At 40.1% G+C, this 15,914-nt stretch overlaps 1 protein-coding gene across 4 annotated transcripts in view; it reads right to left on the bottom strand.

Moving 5' to 3' along the window:
• Positions 1–15,914, bottom strand: part of cep104 (centrosomal protein 104) — a 47,931-nt gene that overhangs the window by 1,770 nt on the left and 30,247 nt on the right. For all 4 annotated transcript variants that reach the window (XM_031286496.2, XM_031286497.2, XM_031286498.2 and 1 more), the window contains 8 exons: positions 12,025–12,225; positions 11,092–11,187; positions 10,698–10,779; positions 9,759–9,831; positions 9,378–9,486; positions 9,103–9,241; positions 3,211–3,278; positions 263–350 (listed from right to left, as the gene is read on the bottom strand). In XM_031286496.2, coding sequence (XP_031142356.1) covers positions 263–350; positions 3,211–3,278; positions 9,103–9,241; positions 9,378–9,486; positions 9,759–9,831; positions 10,698–10,779; positions 11,092–11,187; positions 12,025–12,225 — 856 coding nt within the window. The remainder of the gene's footprint in view (positions 1–262; positions 351–3,210; positions 3,279–9,102; positions 9,242–9,377; positions 9,487–9,758; positions 9,832–10,697; positions 10,780–11,091; positions 11,188–12,024; positions 12,226–15,914) is intronic.

Here is a 15,914-nt window from a genome sequence, read left to right as displayed (position 1 = left end):
TACTCACCTTTACAAAAAAGCAATCTACTTACAACCAGTATTGCGAAATATCACTCAAAATGGATACACTAACACCCACTACACTAGACTCCAAATTAAATCTGTCGCTATTTTTATGTGCGTTATTCTGTGCTCTGAGGCAGGTAACCATAGTGGAAAAGCTGCAATATGAAATTTTACCAACTAGCATGGGCACTTTGTATAGCTTTCACACTGAGCGTTAGAGAGGTGGGTGTAAGCAAAGTGTGTATGAATGCTTTACCTTGTGCTGGCTGAGTTCTCTGGGACACCGCAGTCCTGCGTGAGTTTTGTTTACAGCCCTCCCTGCCCATGAGGTGAGCCTTCCAGGCCTATAACAGAGACAAAGTAGCTCAGTGAGTTCGTTCCTCTCCCAGGTTCGTCTCTCGATCAGGACAGCCACGGGTGACTGTAGGCCTAGTCAAGGCCCGAATGGCTGCCCTCCCTCTCACTAACACTGCAGTCTTTCATTGGGTCTACGCTCACAGCTCTGGCAGTGAGAGTGTGACTTTCTGTACGTTTTTTTTTTCATTCATTTTTAAGGGTGTGAGAGGTGGGCGACTTCATGTTGTGAATCAGATTTTGAATGAGTACACAAATGAGTTGCAACTACGGTTGAATAAATAGTGTCAATGTAATGTAGGGCATAATCTCAATAGCTCTCATATCTTATCCTAAATGGTTTGCAAGGAATAAAAATGGTAAAGTACTGTAAACTGTAACAATGTCATATAATTTTCATGTTTAATCATTAATGTTGCAAAAATGTTGACAAAGAGAGTCACATTTATGCTAAGCACAGTAACAAAGGATACATTATGTCACAGCAGCAACAACACAGGTGTAATTAATATAATTGAGCCAGCTACATGTGCCATGCCCAGTACTGTGCATGCAATAGACCCTTGTTCATATGAAGAAAAAAAAGATTAGAACTTTATTGTTGTGGTAGTTTACACTTTCCTTCTGGATTGGCCAATCTGAAATAAGTATTCCATTCTGATTGCACATGTACAAGGCAGAAACAACATACACTATGTTTAAGAGGCATTAAGTAATAAATGATGTCTATTAAACTTTCAAGCAACAATTCAAATGGGCGTACTCATTCCAATTACAGGGTCTCGAGTGAGTCGAGTTTTGTGATTTTTCGTCAATACCTCCCTGAGTCGGAAGTGCATAATTTGAGAACCTTCTGCCTTCCTTGGATGTGGTAACTGTTTCTCTGGCTACCTCTCACCACGGTTAGCAAAGAAGTAATGATTTGAATGAGACGTGATCTCATCAGTGATTGGTAGGGATTGTAATAACACAGATGGAAACAATCTTCTCCCACAAGACCCCACCCAACATGTCAAACTGAAGACCAATTAAGATTCTTGTATTAAGAGTTTTGTCTGGGAGTTTCATTTCCAATGTGCTGCTGCAAACTAGGACAGGCAGGGTCAGGACAGGTGCTGGTCAGACTGATTCTCGTAGCTCTTGTGGCTCCTTGAAAGACGACTTGCATGATTCATTAGACTCCACAATGACAGAAACGTAACGGAAGACAAACGAAAGGCTACACTGTTGTTACATCTTTTAGTGGGTCAGAGAATCTTGTACGTTGCATATCCATGTTAAAGTTCTCTATCACACAGTAAGTGGACAGACACAAAGAATTAGTAATGGATGAGCAGCTCCAAGGGTGCTGAAATATGAGCACGGTTTACTTATTGAACATAATAACAAACGTATTTCCCTGTGGTTATATTTGTTTAATATTCAACATTGAGGTTACAATCAGTGTACGCTACTATCGTTTGAGTGACCCATTTTGATTTCCTCATTGATACCTGATATCTGTTGATTAATATTGAAATAAGATTACCAGTAAATCTTTAACGGCAAACCTTCCCTTTCATAGATCAAACATTGCCCACATAATACATAGCAGGGAGCCACCTCAGCAGGAAAACTACCACTACTGATGGAATCCAAGGACACAACAAGGAAATAATTAAGTTTTGTCCAGGGTTTATAATTAGCATCAAAAGAACTACATTATCCTAAACCACCCTGACAAAAATAAAAAAGCACGGCTATCACAAATATATATCAAAATATATATATCAACAGCTAATCAGGACATTCTTGTCTTAACTTATCCTCAAACTAATTGGAATGTGAAGAATGTGATGGTATCCACTTCATCTTTAACCTGACTCCGCCAGATGGATTGCTTCGCATTTGCTCGGCATATCCATCTGGGAACTTTCCGTTGGAGAACTTTTGGGAAGGGGGGGGGGAAATACTGGTTAGCTGATTGGATAAACCGTCTGTCTATCACCACCTATGTTGGTGATAGACGGGCCAAATCAACCAATCAGATATAACGATAACGATATATCAAACTCTTGCCGAAACCAGTCGGGAGAAGAGCAAAAACATCTTTTCCTCCGAGAAAAGCCTCCAGTGCCGTTTTTTTGCTCTTCTTTCAATGAAGGAATATTTTCTAATTTGGATAAAGCTTGCACGATAGCTACGCTCATCTCATCCGTGGAAGCCGCCATGTTGTTTAGACTGAACAGTCGCTTCTTGTTGCGTCACACCTAAACCCGCCTCAAAACCAACGCTGATTGGTTGGTCGTTTGGCGATCGGCTCCAAATTTTCTCTGTCTCAAGATGCCAGACTGATCTGTGAGTGGAAAACTGGAGCTCGCGAGATCAGGACGGTCTCACGAGGCTACTTCATCTTGAGACAAATGAAAAAGCCCATTATGAACAAAGTCTTTGCCTCCATTGAAGTCTTTAAAGGCCAACAAGAGCAGGGTTTTACCTCAACACCTGTTTGCTCCTCAAGCCTAATATTACATGCTTTTCGAGTGTCTTTGTTGATGTAAAAGAGGGAATATGGAAAAAAGCTCACTGAGTGAAGTTCAGGCCCAAGTTCTGTGAAAACCATTATTAGCTTTGATTTAGCAAAGAAACAATTAGCATTAAATAGCATAGCACGTCTGGTATGCAAAAACGGATTCTGCTGCAAAAGTCTTGTTTTTGGTCAAGTTAGAAAGGGACATACATGTTCCACTTCACACCTATTTGTTGCTTACCCACATGCTTTACATCAATTCATAATTTTCTATGATCAAGCTTTTGCTTCACAAGAAAACACTGGCACAGTTCATGTAACTTGCATGTACATAATCTCACCTTCTCTCCAGGCATGAAGTTGTTGTGACACAAAGGACAGTGGTTGGAGCCTTTACCCGAGATAGAGGCTGAAACAGAAACATGACACCTTTAAAGGGATACGTTGCGTTGATATTCAACCAACTTTGCAACATAATAATGTTGGTAGTATTTGTAAATGAATTACGGTAAAATTTCCTTCATTTTAGCAGTGCCCAGATTTCCTACTCAGGGCAGGAGAAAAACCTCCAAGTGATGCGTTTGATGCAAAACGTGTCACTTGGAGGGTTTGCTGCTGGCCCTAGGCCTGTCGCTTGAACTACACACTTAAGACACAAAGATTATAGAGGCAGATCAAGAGAGACAGCTGCCCCTCTCTTTCTCAACCTCATACTAAACTCTGATTAAACTGCAAAACAAGTCAGTGCTGATCAAACCAAGATTCTGTTACTGTATTGCCTATTTCTCACCTAAAATGTTTTTTTTTAGAAACATATTTCAGCTTACCATTTAGCTGTTATACGGAATCGTTTGTTACCAGCAGGCCACCATTCTGTGTCAATACTGACGAGCTTGACATGCTTGCATTACGTCACCCCCCCAGCAGGAGCGTTTATTGGTTAGGTGCGGTGCATTCTGGTAGTTGTAGATTTTCTACCTTTTGAGCGAAAGGGAATATCACAGCTCCTTTTCTCTGTTTTCACAAATGTTTGCGCCATTTTACTGCATAGAGAGTCCAGTTTTATTAAAAGACCCTCTTTACAGAAGTAAAATACTTTACTCTACTTTATGCCACCTGTTATACAATTACAGAAATGGTCCCCTAAACACGCCTGAGAAAATAATAAAATTAAACCACTGAGGGAGAACAGTTTTAAATACAATACACCTTTGAGGAACGGAAACATTAATGTAAAAACTGTTGTGGTTTTGGACATTTCGGTTAGGTTTCAGTATTTTCCTTTATATTTTGTTCTGTTTCTGTTACCTGTATTATTGATTTCTGTATGTTCCCTGTGTTTGTAGATTTATTTATTTGTTACCTGTTTGGATATTTCTTTTGCCTTGTTTGTAGATTTCTGTATGTATCTTGTTTTGCATATTTCTGTTGTGTATATTTGTATATTTACTTATTTCCCTGTTCATTGTGTAGTTTCTGTTTACCCTGTTTTGACTGTTCTGTTCTCTGTGTATATTTCTGTTTCCTGTTTTATTTTGATAAAAATAAGTCTGTTTTCTGTCTTGTCATGTCTAGTTTCACTTTTTGTGTTCCCGCCTTTGTTGATTGTCCTGCCCCGCCCTGATGTGTTTCACCTGTTGTATCACCTGTCCCTCATTTGTTCATTACCTCATGTATTTAACCTCTGTGTTCCCTTTGTCTCTTGTCAGATCGTTTTGTGTCTGTTTGTTCCTGTCCTGTCAGCGTGTCGTAGCCTGTGTCCTTGTTTTTGGATTTTGGACCTTTTTGCCTGTGCCTTCAGGACTTCCTTCGTTGTTTGCTCTCCTCATTTTTTGTTCATTAAACCTGTGTTTAACCATCGCCTGCCTGCCTGCCTGCCTCTCTCTGCGTTTGGGTCCTCTTTCCTCCGCCTCCCCGTAACAAAAACAATCTATCCTAATTCACAATTCAAATTTGTGTTAACTCACTCATAACCAACAGGGGTAAGACAGACTTTATGGAGACATATGGCTGGTGATAGATGTAGTGTAAGGCTCAGTTACAATAATGTGTACACTTCAGTTACAATAAACTGTACCTTCCAATTGGAAAAAAAAAAACAACCCAGAAGATCCATTCAGATAATAGCTTGGTATTTTACTGAAGATTGACTGAAACTGACACTATGGAAAAAGTACTGACTACTGAAAGAGATGGACATCTCAGCTACAATAGGGGCTAAACCAAGGTCAGCTTAAGAAATTCAGGCTGGGGAGAATCAAGGTAAAAACCAGGAAGAAAAATACATGAGCAGAAGTATGTTTATCTGCCTAAAGTTGGTTAATCAATGTTTCAGGAAATGTGTCTTTTTGTAATGGATTTAATGGTTAATCTAATTGAGGAAATTATGTTTTCCTGTGTGCTCTGTAAGAGAATGCATGAAAGCTTTAAAGTAGAGGTAAATTAGAAAGAATTCAAATTGCTCTGACAAACATTGTCAGATGTTGATGAGATACATTTCCTTTACTTCCTATACTGAGTTTATTGATTCAAGTCAGATCAGCATCTGCTGTGTTGGTAGACCATACATGGAACCAAAGAGAAGGCACAGCCAGAACCAAGGCACAGGGATAGTGTTGGGCTGGTGCTAACAAGTGTAAGTGGGTTAAAAGTGCGTTTCAATTGTACTCGGAAGTCAGATTTTCCGAGGTTAAAGTCGGAAACACGCCCCCTGACCTCGGATTTCCGTGCTCGGAACTCGGACAACCTCAGAGTACCCCGAGCTCAAAATCCAACATGGCTGACCCGTGCATCAACAGTTGTGAAAGCTGCAGTAACGTATGCAGCACTTCTGTCTTATTTGTGTCTCACTAAATCAGTCCAACTTCTATCTGTGGACATGTTATGCATAACAACATGTAATGTGTTGTTATCAACTGGTATTGCTAACAATGGCTAACCTGGCTAGAGCTAACCCCACAATGAAAAATCCAACTTGTAAATGGAAAGATTTCATCTCGGGTGTAACGTCATTCCCAGCTCCGGCTTCTGAGTTCTGAGGGAAATGGAACGCACTATTAGACCTATGAATAGGGCAAAGGTCACACCAGCATTTCTAAACAGCCATATATCATTCTGAAAGTTCAAGTTGATGAATTACGAACCGTCTTGACAGAGCTGAACTTTCTAGGGAATGGAGAGCCACAGGGTCAGGAAAGGAGGAAGCTTTCATTGTATCTGTGCCACACCATACACTTTTATATGACCTATATAAACTATTCTCTAAACTGCTCAACAAAAGACCTGTCCAGTCCTAAGGCCGGCTACACACCAGAGTGCGGATCGGGCCGCATTTTTCTGTCTGAGCCTGCCCCGCGTCCGACAGGCATTAAGATATTTATGTCCGAGCCCGGCCCGAGCCCGACACAGTTAAAATCTCATTTCTTTCTCATACTAATGACACATGTATGTTTGTTTGTGTGGAAAGCCCGCTTTTATTAAGCAACTGTAGGAAGGCATTCGGAAATGTCAACAGATGAGCGCATCAGCACACATGGGCCAACAAGCGCACGTTAACACAGGCACGCACCTACATAATAAGCTTTTTTAAATTTAAAATGTTCAATGCCTTATGGTGCTGATGTGACCGAGCCCGATAGTGGCAAAATTTCAGTCTTAGTATTACTTGATCTCAGTGCTGCATTTGATACGGTCGACCATGACATATTACAGACCGATTGGAAAACTGGGTTGGCCTTTCTGGCTCAGTACTAAAGTGGTTTGAATCCTATTTAAAGAATAGGGACTACTTTGTGTCTATAGGTAATTATACATCTGAGCATACAAATATGACGTGCGGAGTTCCCCAAGGCTCCGTTCTGGGGCCTCTCCTGTTTAACATCTACATGCTTCCACTGGCTCAGATTATGGAAAACAACAAAATAAGTTATCATAGTTATGCGAATGACACACAAATTTACATAACCTTGTCGCCAGGGGACTATAGTCCAATACAACAACTGAGTATGTGCATTCAACAAATTAACGACTGGATGTGCCAGAACTTTCTTAAATTAAATGAAGAAAAAACTGAGGTGGTTGTTTTTGGAGCAAAAGAGGAACGATTAAAAGTCAGCACTCAGTTTCAAACGACAATGTTAAAAACAACAGACAAAGCCAGAAATCTTGGTGTAGTCATGGACTCAGACCTGAATTTTAACAGCCACATTAAGACAATTACAAAGTCAGCCTATTACCACCTTAAAAATATATCAAGGGTTAAAGGACATATGTCTCAGCAGGATTTGGAAAAACTTGTCCATGCTTTTATCTTCAGTAGACTTGACTATTGTAACGGTGTCTTTACAGGTCTCCCTAAAAAAATCAATCAGACAGCTGCAGCTGATTCAGAACGCTGCTGCTCGAGTCTTCACTAAGACCAAGAAAGTGGATCACATCACTCCAGTTCTGAAGTCTTTACACTGGCTTCCAGTGCATCAAAGAATTGATTTCAAAATAATTTTGCTGGTTTATAAATCACTAAACGGTTTAGGGCCAAAATACATTTCTGATCTGCTACTCACTATGAACCACCCAGATCTCTCAGGTCATCTGGGACAGGTCTGCTTGTTGTCCACAGAGTCAGAACTAAACAGGGGGAAGCAACGTTTAGTTTGTATGCTCCACATATCTGGAACAAACTCCCAGAAAACTGTAGGTCTGCCACAACTCTCACTTCTTTTAAATCATTTCTTATACTGAAGTTGCATTGTTGAAACTGTATGACAATCTATATAAGCATATAAAGAGAAATTAAAAAGTAAGACCGGAGGGACCGGCCCGTTCTGGGAGCGGCAAGAATTGCAGGTGGATTACGTGTATAGAGCAACAGCTTATACATTGTCCCATACTAGCAGCCTAAAATCTCCTATTTTATCTGCTTTTATATGTTTAACTGCTTTAACTGCTCTTTAATGTTTAATTTCTTATACTGCACTGTAACTTTTATTCTCGTATTTTATCTGTTTTTAATTTTATTATCTGTTTTTATGTAAAGCACTTTGAATTGCCCTGTTGCTGAAATGTGCAATACAAATTAAGCTACCTTGCCTTTCCTTGCCTTTATCTGCCTAAAGTTGGTTAATCAATGTTTCAGGAAATGTGTCTTTTTGTAATGGATTTAATGGTTAATCTAATTGAGGAAATTATGTTTTCCTGTGTGCTCTGTAAGAGAATGAATATTATGAAAAAATCACTTTTTCTGGGATTTGGGGTGTTATTTTGTGTCTCTGGTGCTTCCACACGCATACAAACTTTGAAAAAAAAAAGCATCCATGCTGTTTTGAGTGAGATACGGGTTTCTGAATGTGTCCTGCCTTCAGTCTCCGGGTGAGCTGGTCAAAATCTGGACGGCTTTCTACGTAACTAGCCGAGACGAGGGGCCTAGGGGGCTAAACGTTAGCATGCTAGCTCGTTCTCAATGGCAAAACACTGCTACAACACACACAAATTCACCCTAATCTACAAAATAAATTGTATAGAACTACTTACATATCCCTGTTCTGCAGGTATTCCACACAAAGTTGGAAGTGCACCCTCATTTAGAAGAAGTCTCCCAGCTAATCCTGCCTTGTACAGGCCAAAGTTGCAGAAACAGCTAGCTAGCTCATGTAATCCTTACCTAGCTACTGCGCATGTGCGACTGCCAACAAAGATGTTACAGCAGTGAGAGGTCTCACTCTGTAGCTAAAACAGAGACCTGACACAGGGTGAAAAGAGGATCTGCAGCAATGTGCAGTACAACAAAAATATGGTGTTTTTTGAAAATTAAACCATGTAAACCTATTCTGATACAATCTCAAATTACAATTATGAACCTGAAAATGAGCCTAATATGGCCACTTTAACGGTCTAACATACAGCTCTCTCTCTCTCTCTCTCTCTCTCTCTCCTCTCAATGTAGACTACATTGATGCAACCCCCACGCCAAAACAAGCAAGATGTGCAGTGCAGGCTTGACAGAGCATCACCGATGAAGCTACCAAGTTTCTGCTTCACTCATTCATTTACAGGCCTCATATTTCAATATGACGCCTTTATGTTACTCACACTGTCACCATCCAATAAAGACAAACAATTATAAAAGAAAAAAAGAAAATACACCATATTCAACCAAACAACAATCAGGATTTCCATCACATAAGGTGTTTTCAGATTTTTTTCAATTGCATGATAGAGTGAGACTGAGAACTCACAGTTGCAGGCGGGACCGTGGAGATGGCGAGTCAGATCTTCAGTGGGCACGGCCTCTGAGCAGCGTGGGCACTGGCTGAACTTGGACCTGCTTTCACATTCACCCAGTAGGTGCTCCGTGAGGCTGGCTATCTCGACTACCTGTGAACACAATGCAGAGCTGTACGCAAAAGTCTTCACGCTTTATTTCTTAGGTGGTGATTAAACAGCCAGGCAGGTGTCTGTCTTTCAAGAGGACTTAAAAAATGCTGACACTTTTGAAAATGTAAACGTCTACCTGTCTACATTCATCGCAGCGTTTCAGCATAGGACAGTGTTTCCAGTAGTGAAGGTCCAATCCATCCTCTGTGAATGACTCGTCCTTTTTACCGCAGAATATACACAAGCTGAAAAATCAGATGAGGCTGCAGATCAGATCATGTCCCTTCGAACCATTGACCTGTGTACTGGTACACTAATGACTTTAATAAATAATACACTAAATGAAAGTTAAACAAACACCGCAGCTGGAAAAATAATTGAATGTGTGAAAACTGCACAGAAAACACTAAACCTTTGAAATTGGGACCAGGCGTATATGCTATATGCATTGTTTATTTGCATCTTTATATTATTTTTTATTTTTTAAATGTCACCATTGAGTTAATAAGTCACTTACTTGTCCAGATAGTTGATAGATTTTTGGACGTCAATACTGTCCGTTATCTTGTTCTGCGGCACTTTTGTGACAGCTGGAAATTAAGAAGACAGTATCTGTTACTTGTCATGACTGCACTAATTGGAGGCCACCCTTTTGAGCATCACCCCCAATGAGATCCAGCTCTCTATAACGGAAAGAATTAACACTGACTTTACAAAAGTTAAACACGACGTAAAGATGCAGTGGACTTATGCCAGAGTTGTAGGGTGTATCATTTTGTTAACAGAGATCTGTATATGTATGCTTTGATAGCTGGGTAATAGGTCATAATATTTCAGTCAGATTCAATTACAATTACAGTTATAGGCAGACAAATGTACTTTGTACTTGTTGCTATGGTTGCCGTTACATGGTTACCGATTGTGTTGTGCCTGCACTTTAATTCAGAAATGACTGGTGTGAATGACAGTGTCGGTGTCATGCTTTGTATATAGTTCTATTTTCTTCATATGTAGCTGTTGTTTCTGTTATTGACATGGTAAGACAATGGTAAGACAAGCACCACACTTTTCAAGTGGTTTTCATCTTGAGAGCACTGTTGCTGGGCAACTGAAACCAAAAGTCGACGCTGTATGGCACCTTATCCTCTTTGAAAAAAAGCATTTCAATGCCATGCTGAAGAAACAAAAGAAAAATGAGAACAAAAGTGTCTAACTACCATGGGCTCCCCCATTTATGTCACAAGTTGTGACCTCAGAGGTGCCTTCAAATTTCCAATTGCATGTAAACAGGTCACTTTTTTTTGTTGCCATAAAGCAATATCTCCTTGTGCTTTAAAGCAATCAAACCTGGTGGTATACAGTATATAAGGATGTTTAACTCTTTAACTTTAAGAATATCTGTAATCTGGAACTGAGATGCTTTTGTCTGCTTCTTTCTTGTTAAACGTGGACCTACTTGTTTTGCCAGCTTTTTGGGACTCAACTTTCGGTGCTTCTTTCTTGGAAATGTGTCCTTTGGTGCTTTCATTTCCTCTCTCCTTCACAAGCACACAGAGAAATTTGAACAGATGTCAAAAAGCACAGGTCCAAAAAGAGATGCTTTCACACAAGGAAAGCTCTACACAACTCTAACAGTAACTTCAGACATAAGACGTGTAAGTTGTGGATAATTGGTGGAACTCCTCTTCATAAGACTCTTAAAGAGATATAATGTACCAATGTTGTTATCTGCTCATTTAAAGTTTCTGACAAACTACGGAATTCTACCAAGTCTGCTCGGAGTCATAAATACAAATTAGCAGCCATTACAAGAAGTGATGTAATCGCAGTATGATGACAACTTCACCTACTGTGATCTCTTTTAAGGCAGCCAGTTGCTCCTGAAGAGAGTGGATCTCCTCCTTCTCTTTTTGCCCATCCGGCTGACCACCTCCCTTCATTAGAGTCTGGGTGAAAAGTGACATGCCATCAACATCAGTCAGTTTGGTTTAATTTTCCTCTGTGTTCCTTTCTTCTCTTTTCCTCCTGCTAATACCATGTCAGGAACACATCTTTCTTTTCTTCTTTAAAAGTTGAACAGCTTAAAGCTCGGCAGACTCTTAGGGCCACTACGTAATAGGAAGGCTAGGTCTTTAGTCATGCCAGTAAGAAATTAAACTTGGTCAGTGTGTGAGTCACAAACGTCACGGTAAAGTAATATCACACCATGTTAGCTTTGGAACACAAGCTGACTTGTTTACTGGCTGTTTGTGGTTTCAGCTAACAGCTATCCGTTTAACCATTTTGTGTTGATATTTAAAGTCAGTCAAGTCTGTTGCTACTGTAATCTTACACACAGTTCAGCTAGTGATGACATGAAGGATTTGAAAGTAATGCAACACCGTATCTACATTACACCTTCAATAGATATATAAATGGATTTGTCACGGATAATTTGATTACCAAATGAGTAGGGTTAAGGAAACAGCGGAGGCAACATGAAACTCTATTACTGTCAGCTTAGAAAAAAAATAAAAAGACATGACGCCATGCAGTCCCTCCTTAAAAGAGAGCTCCCATCTGTCTGACAGTTTCCCTGTCCATCTACCAGCTGCTCCTCACTGACTACAATCTGTTTGAGAAGAACATTAACAGTGGTGAACACACCATCGGCCTGGCCATTTGATGTAAATAGTTTTAACACAGCGAATATAGACACCCGTATAATTTTTTTATAATGGAAAAAGGAGATTACTGTTATTTCTTCGTTCGTTATAGTGAAAATGTTGAGTAACACATCTTGCCTGAGTGTCCACCAGCTTTCCATCAATCTTGGCAAAGCCATCAAAGAGGGTTTTGTAGAGAAAGTTCTTCCGCGCAGCAGCGTCGTTGGGTGGAAGGTAGCGGAGAACAGCAGCTCTGTGCTGCTGGTACATGGACAATATGACGCGCACTGCCAGCTCTCGCACCTCTGGTGTATTGTGCTCCAAAGCTGCTGTACAGAACTGACAGAGGAAAACAGTGCTTTCTATTGACATGTGAACATTGAACAAGGATTTTGATTGACTGGATGTTACTGTTCTAACATATACGTTTTTTTTGTTTTTGATATGAAACTAATTTGGAACTGCAAGTAAGATTTAATTTCGGATGATATACAATAGAAGAAGAAAAAAACGTCTACATACCTAGAAATTGACCTGTGGGCTAGGTTGTTAAAATTGGTGATCATAAACCTGAGCGGATCACCATCAGTACATGCACTTAAAGTAACTGCGTTTAGCTTTCTGCAGTGACCTGATTTCATGAATGGCATGCATGGTAGAAACCAGGTTTCTGTAATCAGGGTAAGGGATTAAGGAAACCAGATTTTCCCAGGCAGAAATCTTTTGGCCATGAAAACATAACCAGGTTTCTCATCTACTTTTTACCTATGCACACAAGGATGAAAAAGACTTTCAGACTATTTTACTGCAAAGCAGCAGAATAAAAGGAAAGATCACTGCATGTAGTCAAAATGTATTTCACTCAAAGCCTGACCAAAACTAACACAAATAGCCTCTGTAAGTCTAAATAAGTTCCCAGCACTGAAGATCTGACTATTAAATTCACATGCGTGTTAAAGACATAATCGGAGAGTAATCAGGTTACTACAGTGCAAGTAAACCCTTTGTCAGATGTCCTGTATAACCTGATTTGAGTTTGACTCAGTTTTGAAAGTGATAATGGGTTTTCACGTCATGTAGTATAAGTTTACTCAAATAAATCAGATTATACAAGAAATCTGAAGGGTTTATATGCACTGCAGTAACCTTACCAGATGACAGTATGCCCTAGTAAGTCAGTAGTCAGATTTCCTTACCCATACATACCCTGCATGGGAATAATAGTCAAATGTTTAGTGCTGGAAACCAACTTTATTAGACATTTTTCTACATCCTTTATTAAACTTTGAGTAACTTGTTGGGACACTCAAGTGCACTCAAAACAGTTTTTTTGTCTATTACTTTATGTGAATTTTTGTCATCTTTATAGTGCTTTTAGATGTTCTAATGCATTTCTTGCGTTAGCCAGTTCAGGTTGCCATACAATTGAACTTGCCTTGCCGAGTTTCCCATTTCTCTCTTACCCCATCCCCTACCCCTTCGTCTTACCACTAGCCCTTGTCACTCGAAACCGAGTGGTAAGGGCTAGGGGTGAAAACATACCCCTATGAAATGAGACACCACTTGGTTACGGTTATGTCATCGTACATCGTCGCAAGCTTGCTGCCATGGAGTCCATTCAAGGCTTGTCAGAGAGATGCGGGACGGTTGTGCAAATCAGCAATGTAACGTTAGCGTAGCAAACTAGCAATTTTTAAAATGTTTCAATTAAGAACATGGTTGCAAATATATATGTACAGGACTGTGTAGAGCACAAAAAAAGAATGTCGTAATTTTTAAAGCAATTATTTAAGCCGAAAATACTTACATTTATGAGACGATGGGTACCCCTTGGTTTCAAATAAGCTCGTGAAAATGCTTGGTTTTAAGGGGTATCTACCCCTTCCCCTTAGCCCTAGCCCTCGATCAAAACGAGAATTGGGATAGCCCTTAGTCTCACGTGAACGTGCAAAACTAAGGGGAAGGGTTAAGGGGAAGGAGTAAGACAGAGAATTGGAATTCAGCATTACTTCCAGTATGCTGAGGAAACAAGGCAGGCCACAGAACATATTCAGTGCTTGCTCTTTACAAATAAAAGTCAACGTTTTATGAAGCAATATTTGCAGTCTAGTTTCGTGTGCAAAACAGCAACATTCATGACGTAAAAAGAGCCCATTATCCGACATAATCTGTGTGTAGAGAGTCGCAACACAATGGCAATCCCGCCAGAGGAGAACATTAACATCCAGAAGTAAACTGTGTACAAAGGCCACCCATCCCTCATTCAACTGGCTCAGGGACAGCTTGCCATTATTCTCTGTTGTCTCTGCTGACTGCTTCTCATTTTAATTACAGGAAATTCAATCACCCCCTTTTTTCACTCTGGCTCCCGCCTCAGAGCTGATCACCCAGGTAACAGCAGGGGGAAAAGGAAAAAATGCTCAAAATATAGCTGGGCTAACACTGTAGAGCTGTCAAGAGGGCTAGTCACAAGATCTAAAAGAGGCAGAAAACAGTAGAGGTTTTAGCTGTGAATTTAAGGATTCGGTCATTTACCAAGTTTCTTGAGTGTATAAAAGATATATACTGTGCCTGTGGGTTTTACTACCACCAAACCAAAGGCACAATTATTGTAGGTTCATACACATATTGGTGGGGTTAAATCTGTATAGATGTGCATACATTTTTGTTTATATTTTGAAGGGAAGATTTGATTGTAAGCTCTCCTTCTCTATCACCACCTTCACTGGCACATGCTGATGCTTGGTGTGTCTATCTCTATGGAATAGGGAATAACAGTCCTATATATCTATATATTTATCTTTATTTATCTGTAGTTTATTGTTGTTTACTGTTTGTTTACTTTTTGTAAAAAATATTTAGCTAAAAGTTTATTGTTATTGTAATTCTTATACTGTATTTTTTCTAAACTGTATTTTTTATACCTCTTTATTTAAAGAGTGTTTTGTAAGCTGCTAAAATCTGCTGCTGGAAATCTAATTTCCTTGCGGGAGTCATCCCAAAAGGATCAATAAAGAGAAGTCTAAGTCTAGAGGAATATTTTCTTTCTCTTCTCACACACACATACAGTTAAGCAGTTAAGACGTTTTGCCCCGGGTGAGGTGCTTTGTGTGTCCTGAGGATGAGGACAGCTATGTGTAATGGGTCAGCACAATAAAGTTGCTGCAGTTACTGCAGGAACCTAGTAGCTACCTTCTGTAGTTTTTTATTTAAAAGATATTTTGATTGTTGCTTGTTGTGGCTTACCAGGTATCTCAACAAATCATCAAAGGCAAGTCAATTATTTCACAATCTATTCATTATTGAAACTAAGTTTCAGTCTAAACCTGGTGTCTCTTACATGTTTCAATCAGGAGAAAAAGACAGGCAGACAGAATAAAGCACAGCCATCCTGTCATGTCTCAATCCAGACTGGAAATGTTTCCCAGGCAAATATGGGAGGCAGCCAACACAAAGGGGACAGGCGCTGAGCAAGCACGCACAAACATGCAAACACAGGCCACCCAATGCCACCTGTGTGGATTTGGCTTCAAAAGGCGGAGAAACTCAGAGGACAAACCTAACAATTTGCTCTCGCTGATAAAAGATGTGCAGAGTCAAGAGGAGGGCTGAGTGAAGGGGGATGGGTGGAGGGCCAGTCGTAAACTAGAGAGTGGAGGACAGGGCGGCTTGTTGTCCTGCCCGGCCTGGTCAACAGTTGGATAGTTTGCACGTAGATATTAGGTCACTGCTGGAAACCAGAGGAGTGCAGGGGACGTAAAGTGAATGCCAATGGTGACAACATTGACTCAGCTGAATGGAGCTTACGGGCAGCTTGTTTGGGTGTACTGAATTGCCACAGAAAGCCCGGGAGGGATTGCACCCCTTTCAGTTAGTCAGACTGTAATTACTAAGCCAAATGTAACGGAAAATCAGCTCGATGGATGCCTACTTTTAAAGCGGAATAATACAGGCATTATACTGTGTCTATTTCTATACAGTACATGTGCTATCATGTATTAGAAGATGTGTTGCAATTGCTATTTCCA

Source organism: Sander lucioperca, chromosome 12, assembly GCF_008315115.2.
Source record: "Sander lucioperca isolate FBNREF2018 chromosome 12, SLUC_FBN_1.2, whole genome shotgun sequence".
Lineage (NCBI taxonomy): Eukaryota > Metazoa > Chordata > Actinopteri > Perciformes > Percidae > Sander > Sander lucioperca.
The sequence above is the reverse complement of the archived record's forward strand: the minus strand, read 5'-3'. Positions and strand labels throughout refer to the sequence as shown.